We start from the raw sequence: 26913 nt of genomic DNA on the forward strand, positions 1-26913 counted from the left end.
ACATTTATAAAGTAAGCTGCTAGTATCATTGCAAAGATCATCCTTAACTACCATTAAATTATAAAACAAACCCTCAGATAGGCAAGTGTCACACTGCTATAAACCAGCTTCTTTATAAAATGGATTAAGTACAATGGCATGGGTGGAGGTGTGGTCGTTGCTGGTTTCTGGAGCTGAGGGACAATTAGTCACAGGAGCACAATGGAACCATAAATGTCTGTGCATATGAACCCCCTTCCCCTTCCCCCTTTGTATGGACTGGATCCATTTTAGTTATGCAGACTTAGGGACACACTTAGCACAAGTCAGCTGCTTCTTCACAGGGAGGGAAACCAATATTTGAGGAAGAATCACATTAATGCTCTCTTGCTCCCCTGCCCTTCCAATCATTGATTATAAAAAAGAGTGGCAGTGGCAGAAGTCTGGGAGCAGGTTATACACCTGTGGTTTCAGTCACACGTAGCATGTAGAGCTAAAGACTGAAAAGCATGAGAAAGTGTTGGGATTTTGTCGGAGATGTTTTTAATATGTTAAAGGCACCATATAAATGCAAGTTGTTGTTGTTTTTAAAAGAATGAATTTCTATTCTATGAGCAAACCCCCAGACCAGTCAGTACATGCTGTAGGGTGAACAAGGAATATAAAAATATGCTGGTTAGCTGGAAATGAACAAAAAAAAGACTAGTCACACCCCTTTCCAGTCTTTTCCGACACCACATAGTCAGCTATTTTCTATTCTATACTGTTACTGGCTGGCACAGTTGTAGTTATGAACCATTCAAAAAATAGCTTGTGCTGTAAAATCTAATAGCCAAATTTCTCAGAGTTTTTTGGGAGAAGCTATTTAAAAGCAGGATACAGAAGAAGAATTACACAAATTCAGCCAATTTTAATGACTTCTTTACAGGCAACATGTGCTTTAATAGATGATAAATCCCAGTCCACTTACTTTAATCTCAAGTGCATTACTGCCACCCTTTTTGACCTCCTTAGGGACTTTAAATGTCTTAAACAAAGGATCTTCTGTATAGCCAAAATCGAAGGATCCCACAGTGACATTATCAAAGATGAAGGAAGCTTTGCCTTGCGTAGGTAATGTCAGTTTAAAGGGATCCAGAGGGGGAGTTTGACAGTAGATCACCTTCAAGTTATCCACATATCTGCACATCTATTTTTAGAAAAAAACAACAGATATTAGCTTTTCATGAATCAGTACTTCAGATTTTATACAATAATCTTTGTGAATCAAAAATCCAGATACAAACTCTGAAGACTGGATTATAGTTTCGCACACGATAACAGCTTTAACTTCATTACATAGATTTACTGACTCATTCTAATAGCTATCAGGAAATGTAACTAATTCAGAGGTTGCCATCACTTTTGGGCAAAATTATATTCCGGATACACGTTTATGGTAAATAAATCAAATGCTTTCAATTCATGGCAAATATAATATGTGCAGACAACCAAAAAGATTCCCAAATTGAAGTATTTATTCTATTAAACCAGAAAGAGAATCAAGATACAAAGACACCAGAATCAAGTTTATAAACAGAGCAATAAGGGTGATTTCTACAGCTACCTTTCCCAATCTTGGTATAGCTCATTGTATATGTCAGCGGGATTATATTTCCTTATTTTTTGGTGAAATAGGGTGCTAAATTACACAGCTTTTAGGTGGAAATGTAATTAAAGTACATGCCTCAGAAAACTAGCAAATAAATCAGAAGGCACTCTGTTTCTTTAGACTTTTCTGAGGTAGAGATAGTTTCAGGATGTTACCCATGGGTAACTGATGTATGTTCCAGCAATAAGCATAATGTAACCCACAGACCATTGGCAGCTTCAGGGAATTCAAGACTTGCTGGGTTACTCTTTCATTTGAATGTTTTCAGTTCATGTACTGAATGCCAAGACAAACACTAATATTATTGTAATAAAGGTACTTCAATATTAGGAGAATCTTTATTTAAGTTATGTAGGGATAATGTAATAAAGAATCATTTGAAGAAAAGTAAGTGTAAACATTGCATCTGTTTGTCTGATTTTTTTCCTTTCCCCCTTCCCACTTTACGTTTGTTTTTTTCCTAATTAATGAAGCCTATTCTTACACTTCCATTAATAATCCATCCATAAATTTAAACATCTTGCATCCAAAGTTGTGTGTTTGACTCACATCTATCGCAACTTTCAAAGTGATTATATCTCTTAAGTGTTAAAGTTAGGAATTGACTAAACATGAACAAATCAAAAGCAGTTCCATTTAGTTGGGAACAAAGAAGAACAAAAAGCAACAGAAACCTATGCAATCAAATTGCTCAATTTTCAATTTGAAAGTTATCAATCCTGACTGTCAAATAGCAGGAAATGACGAATCAAATCATTGCAAAAATTTCCAAAGTTAATTTGAGCTGCCATCTTGAAATCTGAAAGCTGAAAATTTACCAGTAAAAGTAACATTTATAAAAGACAAAAATAAAAAAATCATTCTGAAACAAATGTATATTCTCACTCAGAGTTCCAAGTATGGTTTTGTAAATTACTAGAAAACATTGTCAGAGAGGCCCAAATTTGTATTTTGAGCCTGGTGCTCAGTCTGGAATACTTCCTGCAGCTTGAATAGTTGGTTTGGGCTTTGTTGACCATTCTTTTCTGCTCTCTGCAGTCTGTGGCAGTCACAGCAAGATCCTCAAATTTGGTCCCACCCATCACCACTACGGAATCGCAAGAATTTAATTCACTTTGTGCTCCCTTCAGCAACCTGACCTGAACCATCCAGAGTTGCGACCAGCCTATTTCGAATTATTCCCTGTCAACCCTATTCAGAGCCCTTCATAGTCTGGCCCGCACGGCCATCAATAGTTCCTAGCCTGCTCTGATCCATCCAGAGTCATCCCCAGTCCCTTCCCACCACCTCCACTGCCACCACCACCACCAGATTTCTCACAGTTCAGCTCATTCCAGCCAACTTTCCAGCCATTCCCCACTCCCACCTGAATCATCTTTCACGCCACATTTTTTTCATAAGCTGTTGCAGAGCTCAGTTGACTTGCCTACTTACATGCCTGAACCAATAGCTTGCTGCCCCAGCTGCTGTCTTGCCAAGCTTAAATGTTTCCTGTCCGAAATGGGCCAAGTGCCTCCCAGCCTGCCTTCCCACTCATTCACCCAGAGTGCTTCATAACCCACCAGTTTCCTGACCTGCCTTCGGTGCTCTCCGGCCTACCTGCTTGGCTACCAGTTCAGCTGCAGTTATCATCCTCCCTGCTAATGTTTCTGATCTGTTTGTTCACTTGTTTGCCCAACCCAAGTGCTAATCTGATCCACTTATTTGTCCACACAGCCCATTTGCTTCCCATCTTGTCCACCTGCCAAAGAGCTTTCGAGTGCATTGAGAAATGAGGGGTTGGGAATTGCATGACCAGTCAAAAAGCACGTCCTGCTCTATATCTGAGGAAATCTCTTATAAACTGGTTTTCAAATTCTTTCCTAATGCTCCTCCCTCACACCTACAGTGAAGCACCTGTGCTGTGATGGTGTAACCATTGACTCATGCCGAGCAAATGTCTTTGTTGCCTGCAGTTATTTTCTAACTTGTTGATCCACCATATCTCAGTCATGAGTTTACCCAATGCAAGGCAGCATTACCTTCATAACTAACTTACTCTGCTGCACATATCTGCAATGATATAATCTAGTTTTAAAAACCACACTCACCCACTTGCCTATTTTTTCTCGTCAACCAAGGTTAAAAACTCTAAAGACTGACATGGTTACATTGCAACTATAATCAGCATCTTTTTCATGTAATTTTGCACCATCAAACTCAGGAACACTACTCTGCAGCGAGTTAACCTGAAGAGATAAGTGGCAATCGTTTTTGAAGTTTGGAATAACTAATGATTTTTTTTTTCCTGCTTACATTTTAGGTCAAAGGGGAAATAATGTCAAAAGTTTTTGGAAAGGAATTAACAAAAATAATTTGAGAGACAGTTTGTTACAGTGTCATCCATTATTTGACTCTTAAGTATCAGCTAAGCATTGAACAACAGGGTTTAAAGGGTTAAATTGTGAGGACAGGTTGCATAAACTTGGCTTATATTTCCTTGAGTTTAGAAGGTTAAGGGATGATTTAATTAAGGTGTTTAAAATGATTTAAAACATTTGATTGGGTACATACAGAGAAGCTATTTGCTCTGGTGGGGGAATCCAGAACAAGGGGGAATAATCTTAAAATTAGAGCCAGGCCATTTCGGAGTGAAACCAGGAAGGACTTTTCCACACAAAGGGTAGTGGAAATCTAGAATTCTCTTCCCTCACAAGTTGCAGATACAGGGTCAATTGACATTTTCAAGACTGAGATCGACAGATTTTTAGTGGTAAAGATATCAAGAGAGGCAAAGCTAAGGCGGGTAACTGAAGTTTAGATACAGATCTGCCATTATCTAATTAAATGGTGGATAAGGCTCGAAGGGTTGAACAGCTGATTCCTGTTCCTATCTTCCAATATAACAGTTATACCTGGTGAGGTCATGTCAACCAGAGGCGCATGGAAAACTTACCACATAAAAAGCCTTTGGTATTTGCTGTACAGTGATTACCATCTGGGGGGACTGTACAAAATTCAAGTTCATTCCTGTCACTGTAATTGTGCTCCCTCCACTGCAATGAAGAGAAAAATATATGAGCACCCACTGTCCAGTGTTTGAAAAGGGACACAGATCAAGATTAAAACGGAGTCATGCGCTGTGTCTCACCTGCTAAATGACCAAACTGGATAAATATTGCGGATAGATGGATTTTCCACATACATGAACGAATTTTTGATTTCACGGACAGCAGAGTCTATTTTTAAAACCACAGAATATGTCAGCAGGGAAGTGTGGGCACGGGTAGTGCATTCAATCTTAGTTTCGGAGATGCTAGAAAGAATATACAAAAGAGAGCAGAACATGAAAGATTGGCTTAAGAAGTGACTCCCTGTGGAGTATCACTAAACCACAAAATTCCAGGTCCAGTTCCTAGTCTATGCAGAGTTATCCAATCTGCTGCGGAAACGGTTAGGGTGCTATGATTGACCTCACTGATTCTGGACCAGACAGGAAAATAAAAATAAAAAAGGCTTCTGGTTCTGATGGCTAGCCACTGACTTCTGCTGGAAATTGTATATTTGTAAACATCAGGTAAAAGTGGATATCGAGTGAGAATGGAATTGGACTCAGCTGTGATGCCCTCCACAGTCAAATAGCCTGCTGACACTCACTGTCCAGGCTCATACTTGGATAATTGACACTTGGGTGAGGTACTGAAAGCACTAATTATAAATGCACTCCTTTAGAAGAGGGTAGCAGTAGAAAAATATTGTTTCAGGAGCAGAAAGAAATGACTACTTGTGAGACTGAATAATAAAAATGAACAACATTTATGAATGGTCAAGGTAAGAAAGGAAATCCCTGGATATGACTCACACAAACTATTTAACTGAAATGGTGGTACATAGCTTGCTCCATTTTAATAAAGGGGCACAATGGTGGCTCCATTTTAATAATGCCCTAACCAATTGAGTTTAACACACACAGCAATGCTCAGGATAAAATTATCTTTATAACCTCTGAAAAGTCAATATAAATAAATACTGGTAATATCTGGGAACAGGTACATACTAATGACCAAGCAATCTCCACAGACTGGAGTTTCAATGTGTACGTTACATTAGCAAAGTGCTAGAATGTTACTACTGATGTCGTAATAAATCAAATAAGTGTTTCTTATAATGCTTCAAATATGGAAATTAAACCAAATATTGTCACAATTATAAAGTCAACAGAACGGACAGAGTTCATGTAACATTGTAAGTATTCTGACTAACAAATTGACACACACAAGGTCACAACTCCTAAAATAATGCTGGTACTTAAAAGCAGAAACAGACTAAGCATTATTTTTAAAAACAATTATTACACAAAACCTCTCTCAGGGAGGCCCTATAATTCTAGTTGTAAAACAATAAACTCTGAGCCAACAGATCTGATTTGATTCTTAATGTTAACTGTAAATACTGCCCTTATTGGATAAACTGTGACAGTTCCTTGTTGGAACAGTAGATGGAGCAGTTGGGCTAGCAGACAGCTCCCACTCCATTTTCTGTTAGTGGATTAGAGTGGCAACAAGTTTGCTGGGTGATAAAGAAAACTGTTGCACCTTCCCAAAACACCCTGGCCCTCAAGCCTGCATCACCATTTGGGCATTTACAACAAAACAGAAAAATACATTGATACATTGTCACACAAATATCCTGTGAATGCAACATGTCACAACTGCAATACAATGCTGGAAACACTCAGCAGGACAGGCAGCATCTGTGAATCCAACTCAACAGCCTACTCCTGCACCTATTTTCTATGTTTCTAAACAGAGTTAACATTTCAGGTTGACCAGTGCTTCCAGCATTTTCGGTTTATATTTCAGATTGTCAGTATCCACAGTATTTTGCTTATGTAACAACTGAACCTACATTCAAATGAATGCAAACTTTTAAACAAAATGGGAGACTTTTGAATAGGATCTTGTGCTCCGAGCATTTTAGATGCTTCATTTGAAAACTACAAAGTGTTTAAAAAAAAAAGGCATACCTTTTCAGATCACACACTTCTCCTCCAATTAAAACTTCCCTTGTACTTCCACAGTTCAGGTACTTTCCTGTGAGAGTAAGTAAGGTTCCTCCTGATTTTGGACCATGAGGTGGGTAGACACGAGTTATAGCTGGATTCTGTCGCCCCCAGCCCAAAGAAAAGAAAAGAAAAGTAGTCAAACTCACCATCATTTACTGCTGGAAAAAAATCCAACTCAACAGCTGTCGACACCATATTTTCATGATCTGATTTCACAGTTTTGTTCCCATTTCACTTCTTTACCCACCAATTTTCTTCCCTATCCTTCCTGAAGGTTGACTTTTTGGTTATCAGCTGCCTTTCGGTTCCTCAATCAAGTAGTCATTCTTCACATTTGAGCCTAGAAGTCAATGTTAAGAGGAGGCTACTGAACTCAGAGAGCATGATGAATTGAGATGGAGGCTGAAATCACCGAGGATGAGAAGTCGCTCGGTGTAGAGGCTGAGGGAGGAAAGCAGTGAAGATATGTCGGTAATAAAATCTTTATGGTACTTGGGTGGGTGGTAGAGAATGAGAATTTTAAATGAGAGGCGAGAGGGGTGGAATAAGGCGAGATGCTCAAACGAGGAGAAAGTACCGGAGGAGTAGGGGGAACAGACCAAGGTGTGATTTGGTGAGGAGAGCCACACGGCCACCACAGTGGTCTGAGTATTGGAAAGTATAGCCAAGCGGGGAGGCTTCATTTAAGGGTAAGGTGTCATCACCCCTCAGCCAAATTTCCATCAGGGCCATGATGTCGATGCAATCATCCACGATAAACTCATGGATAGCAAGGGCCTTGTGTTGGATGGCTATTTGATAATGGGAGGCACCACATCCCGGGCCTGATCCTGTCCTCATTAGGAGCGGGAACACTGGATGATTTTCCCTCTCTACTGAAGAAACAATGAAGCCAATTATAGGCCCCAAGTTTCCACACGCGGTGAAAAAGACGCACCTCAGAGCTGGGCGCCTATTTTTCGTGCCGAAAACGGCGCCGGAAAAACAACGCGGTATTCTCGAGCTCGCTGTCTGCTTGGCGCGGCACACAGGGGGCGGAGCCTACCACTCGCGCCAATTTTGTAAGTAGGAGGGGACGGGTACAATTTAAATGAGGCTTCTTGGTGTCGGCAACCCTGCGCGTGCGCGTTGGAGCGTTCGCGCAGTCTGAAGTAAACATTGGCACTCAGCCATTTTTAAAAGTGATGCAGAAAAAGTGAAGATTTGTTTCTTGGACCCCTGCAAAGGCTTGTATTTTAATTTTATTGATATTTCTGTGTGTGAGGGAGTGCTTTTAGCAGCACTGCTGAATAAATCACCTGCTGAAATCAGTGAGTTCAGCTTTTCACTGCTAAACTTGCAGAACCGGTGCCTGCAAATTAAGGACTGTGTGTTTGGAGAAATAAGAGTGCCAATTCAACTTTGCAATGGATCAACGTCCACCAAGAACAAAGAATTTCCTGCATGAGGAAGTGGAGATATTAGTCAACGTAATTGAGCAGAGATGGCAGGAGCTAGATACCAGCAACAGAGGTCGCATAAAAGTGCCACCAAAAGAAATGAAGAAACGCTGGAACCAAGTTGCAGAAGATTACTGCGCAGTGGTGCATACCAGGAGATCTGGAAGTCAGTGTAAAAAGAAATGGCACGACCTTGGTCAAGTAGTTAGTGGAAGTAATATTTCCCATTTTTAATTTAATCGTAATTGTAACCTGGCTATCTGTATGTCCCACCTTGCAGACTGACACACTCTGTAAAAAGTTATATTTTACTCTTTGCAGAAGAAATTGGCCCACAACAAAAGAGAGGCAACTCAGACAGAAGGAGGCGTGCCCAATCTGCATCCACTGACACCCTTGGAACAAAGGGTAGCTGCTATGATGAGTCGGACAGGAGTAAAGCAATCGGTACAGCACAAACTGGGCCCACACGCGAGGAAGAGGGTAAGTCCTGAAAATGCATCATGGCCCTTTAAATCAACCTGCTGCCTGGCCTGCTATGTGAGAGAGTACTCATGCCACCCACCCGGCCCCCTCCCTTGCTGTTAAACATTTGACTGTTCTGATGTATTTTGCAGAACATGATGATGATGATGATGATGATGATGATGATGATGATGGACGATGCTGCTGCTGCCAACCCTGAGGATCCTGAGGATACAGAACAAGAACCAGTACAGCCAGCTGCGGATGATCCAGACTGGATGATGGCAGCGATGACTGAAATGTCTGCAGGGGAGAGCTTCCAATTTAATGTTTATGAGCCCCCATCAAGGGGCTTCAGAGTTTCAACCCCTAGCATAGGTCTTGGTCCCACCTTCCATGGTTTCGCTTCCGATGTTGCGGGTCCCAGTGGTGCTGCTGGTATAATGCAGCATTCTACAGTCAGTGCACTACCGTCCCAGCCTGTGCCTCCCTCTCGCATAGGTTCTGGTTCCACCTACTATGGTTTTGATTCCGACGCTTCGGGTCCCAGTGTTGCTGCTGATATCATGGAGCAGTTTACACCCATTCGTCCAACATCCCAGCCCACGGCTCGCACTCGAGTGCTGTCGTCTGGAACACCGAGCGTCCTACCGTTCCAGCCCGAGCCTCTCCCTCCAGTTCAGCCGTCTGCAACACAGAGCATTCCACCATTCCAGCCCGAGCCTCTCCCTCCAGTTCAGCCGTCTGGAACACAGAGCTTCCCACAGTCCCAGCCCACGCCCCCCTGTGTAGTGGTGCCGCTTGCAACACCGAGCATCCCACCGTCCGTGCCCGCGCCTCCCAGTGTAGTGGTGCCACGAGGCAGACCCAGGCAGAGGAGAAGGAGATTGGAGACACGCTCTCCTGAGATGCAGCGTGCAACAGATGCGACTCAGGTTGTGGCATTGGGTATGGAGACCAATGAGCTTACCCGATCACTCATCGGTGGCGTCAATGCAGTAGGTGAAGAGTTGACGGTCCTGACAGGAGAAATAGCAGTAATGACACGGGAACTTAGGGAGGGAATGTCCAAGGGAGTGCAATCGACGGCACAGGCCGTCAGGGAGGGCATGCAAGTGTCGGCACAGGCCTTCAGGGAGGGCCTGGTTGAGGTAGCTGCTGCAATAAGGGCACACAGCCCAGCCAATCAAATGACACCCCCATGAGGAAGTGAACATTCACTGAGATATGGATGAGACATGGTTGCAGCCTTTCTTTGCTGCTTTTGTTCTTGTTCTTGATGTAGCTGTAGTAGCGTTTTTCAAATTGAAATTGTTTTGTAACTTTACAACTTAAGGGATCTTATGGTTTTTAAGTGATCTTATAGTGTAAATGCTCTCACATTTTTTTGTATCTTATTTAATTTTGCACCTAAAAAGTGATCCTGAAGTTTAAGTGTTCTTCAGAGTGTAAGATTTTTCACAATGAAACTGTTTTGTAAGTTTTGTAACTTTACAACATTTCAGTGATCTCAGGGTTTTCAAGTGATCTTATAGTGTAAATGCTCTCACATTCTGTAAATTATTTAATTTTGCATCTAAAAAGTGATCTTGAAGTGTAAGTGATCTTAGAGTGTAAAAATTTTTACATAGAAAGTGTTTTGTAACTTTTGTAACTTTACAAGTTTTTAAGTGATCTTCAAGAGTCATATTAAAAAGTATAGTTTGATACAACAAATATTTTATTAGATTGACGTTAACTTTTCAATAATATATATTTTTTCATTAAAACGGTTTCATGTTCCATTAACACAACACATTGTAGGAACAACTGCAAAGAATAAACATGTCCAAATGCAAAAGTGGTCGCAGAGCCCTCAGGCATCAGTAGTTGAAGTGTTCACAGATGAGCTGCTGGCGCAAGTCTCGAGCAATCATTAAAGGGGCACGATGGACGGCCCTCCTCCGACCTCGTGCTCCGGCATCAGGCACTTGCATGCTTTCCTGATTGTCGTTATCATCCACATCCTGGTCTTCCGTAATACTATCATCATGCACTGGACCCTCACGTCGGTCTTCGGGTTCCACTACCAGCCCCTGCTGCCTCATGATGGCTAAGTTATGAAGCATGCAGCACACAACAGTGAAGTGACCGACAATCTGAGGAGAGTATTTCAACTGTCCTCCGGAATGGTCCAGGCATCGGAATCGCTGTTTCAATATGCCAATGGTCCTCTCAATGATGCTGCATGTCGCAATGTGCGCCATGTTGTATTGACGGTCAGCTTCTGTCCGTGTCACGCGTATGGGCATCATGAGCCAGGTGGTCAGGCCGTACCCTTTGTCTCCCAGTAGCCAGCTCTGCCCTTCTGGCTGCTGCTCAAACATATCAGATAGAACGCTGTCGCGTAGGATGAATGCATCGTGGGTGCTGCCAGGGTATCTCGCATCGACTGACATGATGCGCTGCTTGTCGTCACACACGAGCTGCACATTGATAGAGTGGAAACCTTTCCTATTTCGGTACTGCTCAGACTCCTCCACGGGTGCTCGCAAGGCTATGTGGGTACAATCAATGCAGCCTTGTACCTTTGGGAAGCCAGCAATCCTGAAGAAGCCCACAGCCCTCTCATGGATCGCTTGTGCGGTCATTGGGAAATTGATGGTCATTCCTTCGCGCATAAAGTGCAGCCGTGACCTGGTAAACACAGGCATGTATTGCACGTTGAGAGATGGCACACACATCTCCAGTTGTAGCCTGAAACGATCCCGAGGCATAGAAAGAAAGTGCAGCTGTTACTTTCACTTCAACAGACAAGGCAGTTATCCTTCTGCTTCTGGGCTGCAAATCTGCTCTCACCATATCACAGATCTCAGTGACAACTTCTCTGCGAAAACGCAGCCTTTTCACACAATCAGCCTCGCTCATGCCCAGGTACGAGCACCTGGTTCGATATTGTCAACGTGGGTAAGGTCTCCTGCCCATCAACCTACGGGCTACGACGTTCCTGGTGCGGTGAGCTCTAATCAATTCTCTCGTATGCAGTGAATTGATGGCAAACCATTGCATAATATGTGGTGTTGACAATGCAGCACCCATTCTGCAAATTTAAATATAAAACTGTCGATGTGGCTGCCTCTCCCTGTCCAAATGGCCTCAGTCCCCCTCACAGCTCGAAGGCTGCTGCTGTATCTTTGGCTGCCGGCCAGCCACTGACGCCGCCCCTAAAGCATGGCTGAATGGCCTCAAGAACCTTAATGAGCTGCATGTGTTCTGTGAGGATTCTTCGGCTGCCGGCCAGCCACTGACACCGCTGCAATCCCATGGCCGAATGGCCTCAAGTCCGTCCGGGTGCTGCATCTTCGCGTGGAATGAAGGCCTGCCTCAAGCACCGCAGCTCAGCTCGAAGGCTGCTTGCTGCCTGCCGCTGCCGTCGATAAACTGACGCCACACCGCTGCCTGAAAGGCCTGCCTGAAGCACTTTCACACAGGTAGGAACATGGTTTATTTAATCTTTTCTTTGCTTATAAATTTTTATTCAGGTTGGATTTATTTGTGTAATATTTGTATAAGTATAACTAAGGATTGATTGTAGAATTTAATGTCTTCCCTTCCCCCCCCTCACCTCGTTCCCTACACCTAATTTGTAACCTGCGCCTGATTTTTTAAAGTGTAGACAAGGTTTTTTCAAGCGTACAAAAATCTTCACTTGCTGCATTCTAAGTTAGTTTGGAGTACGTTTTCACTGTGGAAACTTTCAAATCAGGCGTCAGTGGCCGGACACGCCCCCTTTTGAAAAAAGAATTCTGTTCCAAAGTGAAACTGGCTAGAACTGCAGAAAACTAAATGTGGAGAATTCCGATTTCTAAGATACTCCGTTCTACACCAGTTGCTCCTAAAAATCAGGAGCAAATGATGTGGAAACTTGGGGCCATAATGTCTGTGCCACAGCTTCAGCCTAGATCAATGAGCTCAGCATAGACAAGGAAAGTCACAGATTCAATCCTGGTCTGTACAGCTAGCTACACTGGTCTAACCATTGAAGGAGCAGTAATTCACAGCTTTACATTTACAAGTTATTATAAAAATGCACAGACCATTCCACATGAAAACATCAACCAGAAAAGACTCAAGAAAATTCCCATGATAAAACATGAGAAGATGCTGCAGCAATTATTCAAAAAAGTCAAAAGATATCATGGCAAAAAAACTGTGAGCAGAAATATAAATTTGCAGAGACCTATCTTTTATGTATTGCAATTTTCTCTTTCTTCCTTCACAACATGCAGTTTGAGCTGTTAGAAGTGATGCCAATTTACTTTGCATGAAGGCAGTTTGGTCAAATAACAATCAGATGTTGCCAGTTTTGTGACAGTTAAGTTCAAGAGATTTTAAAAGTTCCCATTTTACTTTGGATCGCACACTTGGCAGCTTCCAGCAGTACATGCACATTTTTGAAATACTGCCTAATGAGTGGACATCACTACAGAAGTTTGCTCAAATTTTAATTCAGCAATCTTATCAAGTGACAGTTATGTGCTTGTCGATGCATGCACAGCTTGTCCAGTAAAAAGACTTGCATTTATATAGCGCCTTTCACGTCTTATATGACATCCCAAATCACTTTACAGCCAATTAAGTGCTTTTTTTGAAGCGTAGTCACTGTTGTAATGTAGTATAAGCGGCATCCAATTTGCGCACAGCAAGCTCCCACAAACAGCAACATGATGATGACCAGATAATCTGTTTTAGTGATGTTGATTGAGGGATAAATATTGGCCAGGACACCGAGGATAACTACCTTGCTCTCAGAATCATAGAATGGTTACGGCACAGAAGACGACCATTTGGCCAGTTAAGCTCGTGCTGGCTCTCTGCGAGAGCACTTCAGCTAGTCCCACTCCCCCGCCTTTCCCCATAGCCCTTCTTGTTCCTAAATCTTCTTCGAAATAGAGCCATGGGATCTTTTACAGCCACCTGAGAGGGCAGACGGGGCCTCGGTTTAATGACTCATCTGAAAGACAGATCAACTTTCAGAAAAAAAGAACCAAACTTGTGAACTATAGATTAGATGATGTTCAAAGTGTGGATATGCTTACAGATCGTGCAGAGTCTAATGGATGGCACCGTTAACACATCTCTCTTCCTTGGGTGATGATTGGGAGGAGATGGTATGAAAGTGCTTTTTAATATAAAAGTGCCATTGCAGAATGGAAGGATGGGCCAGCGCCAAATATTTCAAAAGAGAGTTTGATAAATTTTTGATTCATCATCATCATCATCATAGGCGGTCCCTCGAAACGAGGATGACTTGCTTCCACGCCAAAAAAGGATAAGTTCACAGGTGTTCCAATGAAGGACCTAAAATTCCAGGTCCTGAACTACATCCTGAAGACTGGAAGATGTCTGTGTGCGGATTTTTTTTTTAATGTGTGGTGGCCGTTGCACACCAGCCACCCCATGGGCTTGACAGAGCTAGGTCTTGGTCCAGTGGCAAGGATTAACCAAGATGACTAGAGACTTGCAAATTTTTGATGATTAACACAATTATCAAAAGCTCATATTGTCACATTCTATAAGTTTAGGAATTCTAACAACAATGAGTAAACTACATATCTTACCACAAATGAGAAGCCGCGTGCTTGTGTTGTCAAATTTTTGTTCAAAATTAAATGAATATGGACAGGATTATAATCCTGCGTGGTATTAAATGCTTCCAATTTGCACAGAAGTCTTCGGAAAGAAAGAGAGAAAATTGTTACCTGGCATTCTAAAACAGGAAACGTGACTGAAAATAGTAGTTATTTTATTCTTTATATTCTATCCAACTGAATAAATACTCCAGATAAAATGGTTTGCTTCTATCACTCCCATCTTTTTTGAATAAAATATTTTTTTTCTTCATTGAAAATTCAAATCTAAACTCTCGAATCAGGTGACCAGGTTTTTACACAGCCACCAATACTCAGGATAAGGGGGAGGTCATTTAAGACCGCAATGAGGAGGAATTTCTTCACTCAGAGGGTTGTGAATCTTTGGAATTCTCTGCCCCAGGGGCTGTGGATGCTGAGTCTTTGAGTATATTCAAGACTGAGAATGGATAGATTTTTGGACTCTAGGGGAATCAAGGGATATGGAGATCAGGCAGGAAAGTAGAGTTGAGAATGACGATCAGCCATGATCTTATTGAATGGCGATGCAGGCTCAAGGGGATGTATGGCCGACTCCTGCTCCTAGTTCTTATGTTCTAATACAAATTAGTCGGAAAGTCATACTGTACTACAGATATAAAGAGAGTACAAAGAGGCAGAAAATAATGGAAATATGCTTCACAAGTAACTATTTTTAATGCAGAATTACTTAGGAGAAGATGGCACTGGAAAGGGGAAAGAGATAGGCAGTATCTTTTACAGTCCCTCCTTCCTAAGATGTTCAGCCCCTGGGTGGGAATGTGGCAAGCTGGGGCCGGGGTAGGACAGAAGCATTCATGACGGCACCAGCGTGGGCAATCTTAACTCCAGGGCCTCATTTAAACATCGTCATGCTGACTCCTGCCCGCACCCAGAGGAGGTGACGTGGTGGCTATGCAGCGGGAAACAAGGTTTTGGATGGCAGGAGGCTGTCACTGGGAATCTAAGAGAATGGTCTCTGGCACTAAAATAAGTAATTGAGTGGGGGGGGGGGGGGGGGGGGGGGGGGGGGGGGGTAATGGGAATTGCGACCAGGGAAGAGGGCAAAGCCCAAGGCAAGGGAGGCTCAAGGTTTCCTCCTGGCCCGCAAGGAAACCTTTTATTTAAAAAAAAAGTTAAAATCACTTACCTGGGCCTTTTCTAGCCCTGGCTCCTGTCTTCCACCAGCTTTCCCTAGTGGCTCTGGCACTTTGCGTTGCAGTTGCAATCCCCAATTAAATTCATGTCAGGGTCCGAAAGACGTCATCAGAACCTGATATTTTGATATTGACGAGGCCCCCACCTGCCTGTGGCAGGCGGCCTTGATGCTCCCGAAAACTCGAGAGTTAAAATAGTGGCGGGTGCAAACACGGGAGGAGCAGTTGACTGCCATTTTAATCCCCGCCAGGCATGTTAGGTTACAATCGGGCCTGAAGTGTCTCCTATCCATATTGAGCTCCAACTAGCAGCCCCACAAGTTGACGTTCAGTTAACTGTGGTAGTTTTTAGCCTCGTGTCACATTTTTGTGCTGGCTTTTATGACCTGTAAACCTAGAGCAATACTTGTGGCCTGATGCAAATGATTATTTGTCTGCCAGTACACAAGTGCTCTCTTACTTATCCCAATTGCCTCTGACTCTTTGTTGTCACAACTAAAAACAGTGAAGCATATTATTGAGTCAGTATTTAGCCAGAATTGTATTCTACTTGGCACACCTTTTCTTGTTGCTTTTGTTTGCCGCCAATTTGCAAGGAACATTTCCAACATTTATGACAGTCATTTTAGCAATTATTTTTCCAGTTTTCATTGCTCCAAAATCCCTTCCACAAATGGATAGTGTTGTTCCACCCTCTAAAGGAGCACTTAGTGGGGAGATCTGAAAGTATTTAAGCACAGTAAAATACAAGTTGCAGACATTTGCACATTTACTGTTGTACAGCACTCTAAGCCAAAAAGCAGAACAGATAAAAATGCAAGACAGAGAATTTCCCAAAAATGTTGACAGCTGCAATTATTTAGGCTACTAATTGGTTCCTTTCATATCTAATGTACAGGATTTTTATTTTTTGTGAACGGTTATGATTAGTCTCCCTATTTTCCAGTGATGTGCACCAGGTGTGTCTCAGGGAAGAGTTCCACCTGCACTGTCAAATAGGAAGGCATTTAGCCTCCATTTGACATCTCCCCATTGCAGTCCAACAGAAACTAACAAGACACATTGGAAACTTGCTGATAAAGCTAAACTCAGTGTTAAGGGGAATTTGGCAGTATATATTATATATATGTATAAAATTATTTATATATACATTTTTTTTATTATATATATAAAAAATAAAATAAAAATATATATAAAATAATGATCTGGACTTGGATATAGGGAGTACAACATCAACATTTGCAAATGACACAAAAATAGGGACCATGGTTAACTGAACAGGATTCTAAGCAACCTCAGAATACATAGCATATCAATTAACATCTGAGGGAACTAGAGACAATTTGGGGGGGTGTTGGGGGGTACTGCGCAGCACCCCATTTGGGGACGGTAACAGCTGCAAAGCAGGACTTCCTGCGCCAGCCGCGGAAGTCCCGCCCCACGACCTAAAAACGGGTTACCGCCCCCGAGAGCAAGTGGAGTGTAAAATAACATGTTCCACCTGCTCTGAGAGGCAAGAGGGGTGCAGCGCTATACGGTGGAATGTGTAGCGTTGCCGTGTAGAAAGGACCCTCCCCTTCATTAACGGGGAGGGCCAAGCTGCCGACTCTGCAGGTCCCTACCTGGACCACCAGGGAGCAGTGGCGTCAGCGGCACTCAAGCGGTGTGCCGGGCTGCAAGATCACGGCACGGACCCCGCGGTGCACCATGCAACAGGCCGCGACTGGTAAGGTTGGACAATTTTTTTAAATTTAAAAGGTGCCACCTCCGCTTTAAATTTCGCCCCGTGAGCGGCCTACAGCCCGGTACGCGCTGCCTGACGTGGTCACTGGCATCGCCCGGAGCAGCTTCAGGGGGTGGTCCCGAATTTTCGCTCCGGGATGAAAATGGGTCGCTGCACGCGGTGATGATGCCATCGCCAGCGTAGCAGAGCTGGGCTCTACGGGTTATGGCTATCGCTAAACTCCTGCGTAATTTTATGGGAGTCGTTAACGGTGCCGTACCCGGGTGAAAAGTCGGGAGGTGCAAACGACCCAAATTTCTCCCCCTTTATTTTTCAGGATTATACTCTCTTCAGAACTGAAAAATAAGAGATGGAAAAGCATAGTAGAACCTGAAGAGCAGGAAAAAATAAGATAGACAAACAAACCCAAACTCAGAGAGGCAGTATCATTGGAATCATTTTTGGATGAGGCAATGGATCATCTCAATCAGATAATAGGAAGAGCAGTGTTTTGGGCCCAGTCCATTTCCCTCTTCCTGTTCATGGCCTAAACACTCCTTCCCTGTAAGAATGCAACTCACCGGGTATTTTCTTTAATTTAGTATTCTCCATTCATTGGTCACAACATAGTTTGCTTTACATTGGGAAGACCCAATATGGATGAGCTGAATGCTTTGCTGAACACCATCGTTGTGTGTGCAAGTGTCACCACTCTAATTCCTCTGGGTGATGGGAGACCTTTTATGAAGAACACTGTGCTGGTGGGGTCAGGGGAGATGGATGGAGTGGCCCTCCCTGCTGGACCTATTCATTCTCCTTTCAGAGATGGTGGACCTGATGTATTTTGCCCACATCTTGTTTAAATTTCAAATCTGCTTTAACTTCCAACCTGATCTCCAAGTTTTCTATGATTTGCAGCTCTCCTTACTGTCTTGGCCACTCATTCTTTGTTCCTTTAATGTTTATTTCCTTCATGCTTCTTTCTATTACTTGACTGAGATGATGTGTTGCATGACCAGCGATCATTCCATTGACCCAGTGACTGTTTTCTCCAAGGATGCTGATTGACCTATCGTGTATTTCCAGCTTTTTCTGTTATTGTTTCAGATTTTGAGCATTTATGGTATTTTGCATTTTAACAGATGAGATTAGGCAAATGACATCCTAAAATTACTTGCACAGAAATATGAGGTGATATATTTTGTGAAGAATTGTAGCAGTGGTTATGTTACTGGACTATTAATCCAGAGGCCTGGACTAATGATCCGGAGATATGAGTTCAAATCCCACCATGGCAACTGGAGAATTTAAATTCAGTTAATTAAATAAATCTGCTATAAAAAGCTGGTACTGTATCAGTAATGATGACCATGAAACTATTGGATTGTTGTAAAAACCCATCTGGTTCACTAATGTCCTTTAGGGAAGGAAATATGCCGTCCTTAACCAGTCTGGCCTATATGTGATTCCAGACCCACAGCAATGTGGTTGATTTTTATGTGCCTCTGAAGTGGCCTAGCAAGCCATTCAGTTAAAGGCAATTAGGAATGGGCAATAAATGCTGGCCTTGTCAGCGATGCCCACATCCCGTGAATGAATAAAAAAAATGAATGAGAGGAGATATACACTAAATGGTACAACTTTAAAAAAGGAGCAGAGGGAAAGGGAAAGAGATAGATATGCAAATCTTGAGGGGCTCAGTTGATAAAGCTATAAAAGATATGAAGAATTTTGATCGGTTTAAAACCATTTAAACTGGTCAGTGTTAGATGGCATTAATGTATCATCATCAAAAGAATGAAGGGCGAGTTTCAGGAGAAATTATTTTTGCATAGAGGGCTCTTAGGACCTGAATGCCCTACCAGAAACAGCAATGCAAGCAGAATCTATAATAGTCATTATAAATTTGCTATGTATGTCACACACTCCTCATTTGGCCATCTCCATTCTTTGACATACAGTAACGCCTATGGCTGTGCGCGTCTATGACTAGATGGAGCATCATATGCTCTAGAAGCTGCAGATCCCCAACCTATACTCACAGCAGTAGCAATACACTTGATGGAAATTTGCTTTTATCCTGACTTTCTATGGGCAAAAGCCATAGGAGAACCATTAGCAGCTTTAAAAAGGGAAGTGTATGGGGAAGGACAGGGGAAGTGGGACTAATTGGCTGAATGGCCTCATGCTGTAAAATTCTATGGGGGGGGAAATTGCCCCTTTTTATAGCCCCGTTAGTGCCTCTAGGGGGCACAAGACACTTTTCGCCCGGGGGAGGGGGGTGCTACTGCCTCCTGGGAAATTGCCTAGTAGATTGTGGAGGCCCAGTCATGGCAGCACCAGGTCATGGAGTTAGCGCCCCGGGCATGCCGCGCAACTGCCGAAGCTGTTATTGCCGTGTGCAGCGATGTCTCACAGTTCAGCGACGTCCCACTGCCCAGCGACGACTCCTTACTGCCCTGTGGGGCTGGCGCGAGCGGATGTCAACACCAGCTTCACGGGGGGCAAAACACAAATATGCTGGGGGATTAATCTATCATACATCACAGTAAATCAGATTACAAGCCTAGTTTTATAACCATACCATCTATCTACTGGTAAAATTGGAATTGAATACACACAACCTATTTTTATTAAAAGTACTGCAAATTTACTGCAGATATTATCCAAATGGCAACAGTTAAATAATAATTTATTTTATCTTTTACAGAAACTGCAGAAATTCTTACCTCACTGATGACAGGAGGGCAGATACTCTGGGTCCACGTCTGATTTGTACATTCCTGTATTCTAGAACATCTACCACTGCACCAACCACACCGCATGAAGTAAGGAGCTGTTAAACACTTACTGCAGGACAGGAAATGGCCACACCCTGGGCCTGTTAAAGGTATTCTGCTTATCTACCAAGAAAGAACACAATAATTTTTTTTTTATGGCGCAATTAGTTTTTGAACAGATGGAAATTCATTACATCAATAAAAAAGCTTCTTCATTCAATTAGCAAAAAAGACAAGTAAACTATTAATCTATTATACATTTAAAACTAAGTGGCCATAACATTCCAAATATATTGTGCCTACAGGTGGTGCTGTGAGGGTCATATTAAGTACACTAGGGCTCAACTAATACTACATGACATACTGAACCTTCCCCTACTGGCCAGTTGCAACATATAGGCCCAGAATTTGCTGGAGTGGGGCATCTGAGTGTGCCCAGTTTGTTAGATTTCTTTCCTCATCTTTCAACCAAAAAACCTCTAAGAACAATGTACTACCTGCAAGAATGAGATAGCATAGTTTCAATTGTTCTGGGCTGGAGAGGTTGAGTGGCACTGTAGGAACATAAATCTTATTGGGGTAGAATTTGGCCAGTACAGATTTCTGGCGCACTCACCAGAGGTGTGCCGCTTTTGTCCACCTCGGGCTGAGTTTGGCCACTCCCCAGCCTCTCCTCGATGTGGCATAGCATGGCCACTGGATTTGGGGGCGGAGCCAGGTCCCGGCGCTGAAAACAGGGCCAGGACCTCTGCACAAGCACGCTAAAGTGTGCGCGCATGCGCAGCAGCTCCTCGCCCCCAGAATCAGAGAGTATGTTGCAGGCTGTGTGGGAGGGGCCAAAGCGCGCTGCCTCTATCCCTGGCCGAATGGTCTCCCTCATTGGCAGCCGCTGCCTTCCCGGGCCGTGTTTTGGCAGGACTTCTATTTTTTATTTGTTATTGATTGATTGCTTATTACTTTGGTCTTGGTGCTTTAGGTGCAGGGTTCCTTCTATTTTTTATTTGTTAATTAATTGCTTATTACTTTTTATGCTTTGTTTAGTGCTTTGCAAGTCTTCTTGCTAGGTGCAGGTCCTCTCAGCTTCCTTGTATTTTTATTTGTTATTGAATGCTTATTTTTGTGCTTTGTTTATTGCTTGCTGCTTTAGAATGTACTTACCTGGGCTGATTTCTTAACTCTCCGCAAGGGTTTTCTGTGCGGGCCACAAGTGGCCACATACACTGGCCTAAGTTAGTTTGGAGCAACTATTAGCTGTCCAAACTGGCTTAAATGGCCAAAACAGGCGTAGGTGGCTGGTAACGCCCATTTTTGGAAAAAAAATCGAAACTAAAAAAAAATCCGAACTAACTCACTTACACTGGCACAAATTAAATGTGCAGAATGGGGATTTTTAAGATACTCCAGAAAAATCAAGTTGCTCCAAAAAAAAAATGGAGCAACTCCTGGCCAAATTTGGGCCCATTAAAAGGGTCCTTACGTTGTTAAGTACCAGCCCTAACTTTCAGTAGCAAGTTTAATTTGTTTTAATTTGCAAAAGCAGCAATTTCTTGAAACTCACGGGGGAAGTTGATGCGAGTTGCTGTTTTTGCGAGGAGCAGTGCAAGTTGTCCAGTAATTTGTGGTGATTCACAACTCACAGGTTATGTCTTCCTCGCTACTGCTGGGTTATTTACACATTAATAATGGCGTGTGCATTAAACTCACTGTTATCTTCCGAGCAAATTCTGAGCCAAGGTAAAAACATTTGTGCATTTAAACATTATGGGAGATCAACTAATACTTGTAGTATTCCTGAAATCAAATTAACTACTAGTCATGTCTACAGTGTGATTAAAGCAAATATTTGAAGGTGGCAAGTAAAAATCTTAAGAAACTACTCTTTTATACAAACAGATATTTACAACCAAAGCAAACTTACCTTTCTCCCTGTGATGACAATTATGTAACCGTCTTCAGATCCAGATTGTTCAACCACTACTTCAGGAGATACAGGGCTGGAATCCAGCTGGAAATTGACATGGGGTGTCGATCGCTCAACTCGTGAAACCACCACCTGTAATCAGAATATTTATAGCAATTTTCAAACATTTCCAGAGTTGGTCAGGGTCGTGCCACAAGTTATCACGAGCACGTTGATATCAAAAGGCAAATTAATTGTGGCAGCAACTTTTCTCCACTTTAACTGTTAAATTTGCTGTTGGAAGTATAAGTGAATTGTACATGGGACTCTGAGTGGATTCCCAGTTTAAACATCCTAGCTCTGAACCCTGGTAAACATATATGGGGTGATTTTCCTGGGGCCTATAGAAATAAGTGCTCTGGATGGGTAGTGCCCTGGAATAGTACTGTGCCTGTTGTTACTTTGCTAGATCCTGATTTCCTCTTGGGCTTTCATTTGCATGTCATGGCATTACATGACCAGATCGAAGGCCTCTTATTGGTTGCAGCCTTGACAGCACAGGAAATTCAAGTGCAGCTGCAGGCCTTAAAGACTGCTTAAAGGGGCTGAAGTATCCTGGGGCCTTGGGAGAGCCTGTGGAGGGGACCGAGAGGCCTTAGCCTGGGTGAGCAGTGTCGTCATCATCATAGGCAGTCCCTCGAACGAGGATGACTTGCTTCCACATGGGTGTGGAAGCCAACCAGTTGCAGACAAACATCCTGGATGTTTGAGAAGTAATTTTAGCCAGAAGGTAAGTGCTCTGCATTCAATGTAATGAGCTAGTTAAAATAGAATCAGCGAAAGGTGGTAAAATCTCATGCACAATATGGATTGACTCACGAGTCACAAGTCACAGTTACTCCATACAGATATCCGTAAGAATCTAATGCATGAAAGTACAGCAGCTCCACCTTTGCAATCACTGCAACTACTTCTTAAAGCAAATTGAAAATCATTCTAATGTGGTAAGGAGCCATGATGCTGCAATAAGTCATGGAAATCTTGTAGGTCGCTGCAGGAGAAAATGTAGGAGAACAGAAGGCAAACCACAGCTATTGGAGCAAGACCTACTACAGTTCAGGAAGTCATCGAGAGTAAAAGGGCAGTGAAGCTCCAGCATGCAATGTGAGAGGTGGCCAGAGATGGTGAAGTGGATGTGCATGTCCCCACTGAGGGTTCGTCGTTATCCTTCCTACCTTCCCTCCCAGTCTTAGTCAAGATGTCCAAAAATGTCAACGTTCAGGACCTTTCCATGCAAGATAAACCGATGATAAAACCCATTTCTGCATATTTGTTTATTAATTTGCCTTTGTGTTTGTCTCTCTTTCTTGTCACTGGAATGACAGCGCAATCAGAGGCCAAATCTTCCATGGAACCTGCAAGATAAAGCTCGTCTGGAATCCTATCAAAATTTCAGGAGTTGGCATGCAGCCCAGTTACATCCACTAGGGGGGATATGGATAGTGAGTGCGAGGGTAGCACTAAGGTGCAATTACTGAGCACTGGCGAGCAGGAACAGGAGGAGCAAGAGAAGGTAGCAGAGAAGGCTCCTCCAGCAGCAGAACAGGCAATGGAGCTTGATTGACGTGGCACTATATTTAAAAAATTAACATTTTCATACCACGCTAGACGGTTGCAGTGATTGGCCGAGCAATGTCTGCACCATGTGGCGCAATCCACCTCCTGCGTGTGTGAGGAGCTGATGCTCAGGATTAAAGCACACAGTCATTCTTGGAACAAGTGGCAGCTCCAGGGTCATCTGCTGCACAGCTCCTCATAGCAGAGTCCTTGTTATCGGTTATAGGTTCATTCATGAACACTTAGGCTGCTATACAGACCATAGTCTCCACGGACTGGCTCACAGAAGAGTGGCCCAAACAAGGAGGGAAATAGTGCACCTGGTCAAACCTGTCCAACCACCCATGGACCTACAGGCAGAGTGGCAGGGAGGCCAAGTTAAGGGATTGTTGGAGCAGTCCGTTAGGGGCCTATGCCTATATTTCCAGTTGGCTGCACCTCATGGAGTGCTATACCCAGGAACATCAGTCCTATAGACACATCCTCTGCATCAGGTTAACATAGTGCAAAACATTGACAAAATCAGAAAAATAAATTAATCCCACAAAACAATCTGCAAAAGGACATAGACAGGCTAAGTGAGTGGGCAAAAATTTGGCAGATGGAGTATAATGTTGGAAAGTGTGAGTTCATGCACTTTGTCAGAAAAAATCAAAGAGCAAGTTATTATTTAAATGGAGAAAGATTGCAAAGGGTTGTAATACAGCGGGACCTGGGGGTACTTGTGCATGAAACACAAAAGTAAAAGTGATCAGGAAGGCCAAGGGAATTTTGACCTTTATTGCAAAAGGGATGGAGTATAAAAGCAGGGAAGTCTTGCTACAGCTATACAGGGTATTGGTGAGGCCACCCCTGGAATAGCTGCGTGCAGTTTTGGTTTCCATATTTATGAAAGGATATACTTGCATTGGAGGCAGTTCAGAGAAGGTTCACTAGGTTGATTCCGGAGATGAGGGGGTTGACTTATGAGGAAAGGTTGAGTAGGTTGGGCCTTTACTCATTAGAATCCAGAAGAATGAGAGGTGATCTTATCAAAACATATAAGATTATGAGGGGGCTTGACAAAGTGGATGCAGAGAGGATGTTTCCACTGATGGGGGAAACTAAAACTAGAGGGCATAATCTTAGAATAAGGGGCTGCCCATTTAAAATTGAGATGAGGAGAAATTTTTTTCCTCAGAGGGTTGTAAATCTGTGGAATTCGCTGCCTCAGAGAGCTGCGGAAGCTGGAACATTAAATAAATTTAAGACAGAAATAGACAGTTTCTTAAACGATAAGGGGATAAGGGGTTATGTGGAGCGGGCAGGGAAGTGGACCTGAGTCTATTTTCGGATTAGCCATGATCGTATTAAATGGCGGAGCAGGCTCGAGGGGCCGTATGGCCTATTCCCGCTCCTATTTCTTATATTCTTATAATTATCAAAAAATATTCTTATTTTTGTTTATATCATATTTTGCAGTGTTACATTAACAGACATAGAATATGCCATCTTAGACCAGAATATCCCTGGTTCACTTCCCAGTCTATACTGAGTTAGTTGATTTCAGCTTGACTGGTAGTAGAGATTATAACTCACCTCAGTGCTCTGGATAAGGACAGGATGCCCCTACAGTTGAACAACCTGCCAAGATTTATTGCCTAGTCATTGATAAGAAGAATGGCCACTTGGGGGAGATATTATAAAGGGGGAGTGGAAGGCCTCTGCACCATTTTCAGCCCCATGGGTGTGCTGGATACCTAGTCTCCAGCTCGCTCCAGTGCTGAAAATAGTGCACAGTCCTTGCACACTCTCTGTTTAATATAGTAATGAAGCTCCTGTCTCTTTCCATCAGGAGCTTCAGAGTCCCACCCCAGGCCTGACTCAAATGTAGAGCGTGGCCATAACTGTGTAAGAATCTAGCGATTTTTGGGGCCGAAATTCCCTTTCGACCCGGTTGGGGGCAGAGGTCCCATCACAGAAACAAAATTCAGGTTACTGTCCCTCACAGGAAGTGGAGCCACCAGGGCTAAGGGGTGCCGTGGCCGTAGCCCGGCACCGAAACGTAGCGCCAGGCTACACGATCGTGGCCCGGACCCCGTGACATTGTTCGACTGCGGCTCGACCGTTAAGGGGGGGTTAAAATAAAAATGACAGCGGTGCAGCGCACATTCCCTTTAACTTTCATCCCGCGATGGGTGGGCGGCCCGGTTTGTGACCCATGAGGCTGACGCAGCCTCACAGGGCGCTGGCCAATTTCCACCGTGCGACATTCGCGCCACTGCTGACTCCCGTGCATTTTGCAGGAGCCAGTAGCGCCCCTATCCCCGCCCCGGGCAAAAACATTTCGCGAATGCTAACGGGAGGCGCACAACAGAGGAAATTTGGCCTCTTTGTTCCTCTTCCATCTCGCGACTGCCCGAAATTGGGATGGTAGTGAGACAGAAATCCCTCCCCAAGGCAGTTAAACCCTTAAATGTACAAGCCCCAGCATTGGTTAATCTAATCATGTTCAGATTCTGCTTTTAAATCTCAGATATCATCGTTAACTGACACTAAATCACAGATCATGTAGATCATATAAAGTAAAATCAAAGTTAGTTTCACTTGAACGTAATGTTTATAATGCAAGAAACAGCACAAATGATAAACCAAATTCAAATATAGACTGATGCCTAACATTGGGCCCTTTCCCTGGGTTCAATGTCTTGCTTCTATGGTAAGCAAAGCACAGCAAGAATTACTTCATGATCATTTGAAAGTATTGTTATTGGCACAGTACACCTGAACTGTGAATCACACAAGTTTGGTTCATACTTGCAATTATTGACGACAACATTGGAGATGGTAAATATACCAGAAAGAGCTGCATTATAAAGCTAGGAGTCACTTTAGGTCCTGAAAACATTTTACTTCTGCCAATCAAAATAAAACGTGAATGTGCCTGGTCCTGTCATATACAGAATTTAAGCACAAGGACTCCTACTTACAAATTATGAACAGGAAATGCAGACACCTTTCTTTCTAAAAGGATAGTCAGTTTGTGAAACAGATTACTGGCAAAGGTGATGAAACAAGAAACCTTAATGGGTTTCAAGATGGAATGAAACTGATTTGTGCCAACAAATGGGAGTCAGGGTTATTAGAAAGACACCAAGGGAATACTGTGGATAGGTGGGCTAGGTGATCCAAAGGTTTTCTTTTTGAAACTGTTACTGTTATTAAAGCTCAGTTTTCACCCCATTTGATTCCCCTAAAACTTTTGGCAAAAAGGTAGCTTTACATAAATTAACAAATTGCGACAAATCACCACTCCCAGTAAATGAGTCACCTAATGTTTGTATAATTTAACTGTATTCTATGAAATTTAAAGTGGTCTACTTTTTAAAAATAGGATTCATTAGCTATTTTGCATCTAAATCTTTAGCCTATGCAATCTAAGTTTTTTCCAATCATTAATTTCCATTTTATTTTTTATTTGATTACAAATCCCTCTTCAAAAACAATGCAACAGTCATACCTCCACATGCC

At 42.9% G+C, this 26913-nt stretch overlaps 1 protein-coding gene across 4 annotated transcripts in view; it reads right to left on the reverse strand.

Moving 5' to 3' along the window:
• The window catches only part of met (MET proto-oncogene, receptor tyrosine kinase), a 130780-nt gene that overhangs the window by 12006 nt on the left and 91861 nt on the right, over positions 1 to 26913 (reverse strand). For all 4 annotated transcript variants that reach the window (XM_070900349.1, XM_070900348.1, XM_070900347.1 and 1 more), the window contains 8 exons: positions 21805 to 21939; positions 19836 to 20009; positions 15943 to 16103; positions 14179 to 14290; positions 6636 to 6772; positions 4761 to 4925; positions 4566 to 4665; positions 950 to 1168 (listed from right to left, as the gene is read on the reverse strand). In XM_070900349.1, coding sequence (XP_070756450.1) covers positions 950 to 1168; positions 4566 to 4665; positions 4761 to 4925; positions 6636 to 6772; positions 14179 to 14290; positions 15943 to 16103; positions 19836 to 20009; positions 21805 to 21939 — 1203 coding nt within the window. The remainder of the gene's footprint in view (positions 1 to 949; positions 1169 to 4565; positions 4666 to 4760; positions 4926 to 6635; positions 6773 to 14178; positions 14291 to 15942; positions 16104 to 19835; positions 20010 to 21804; positions 21940 to 26913) is intronic.

This window comes from Pristiophorus japonicus, chromosome 15 (genome assembly GCF_044704955.1).
Source record: "Pristiophorus japonicus isolate sPriJap1 chromosome 15, sPriJap1.hap1, whole genome shotgun sequence".
Taxonomy (NCBI): Eukaryota; Metazoa; Chordata; class Chondrichthyes; family Pristiophoridae; genus Pristiophorus; species Pristiophorus japonicus.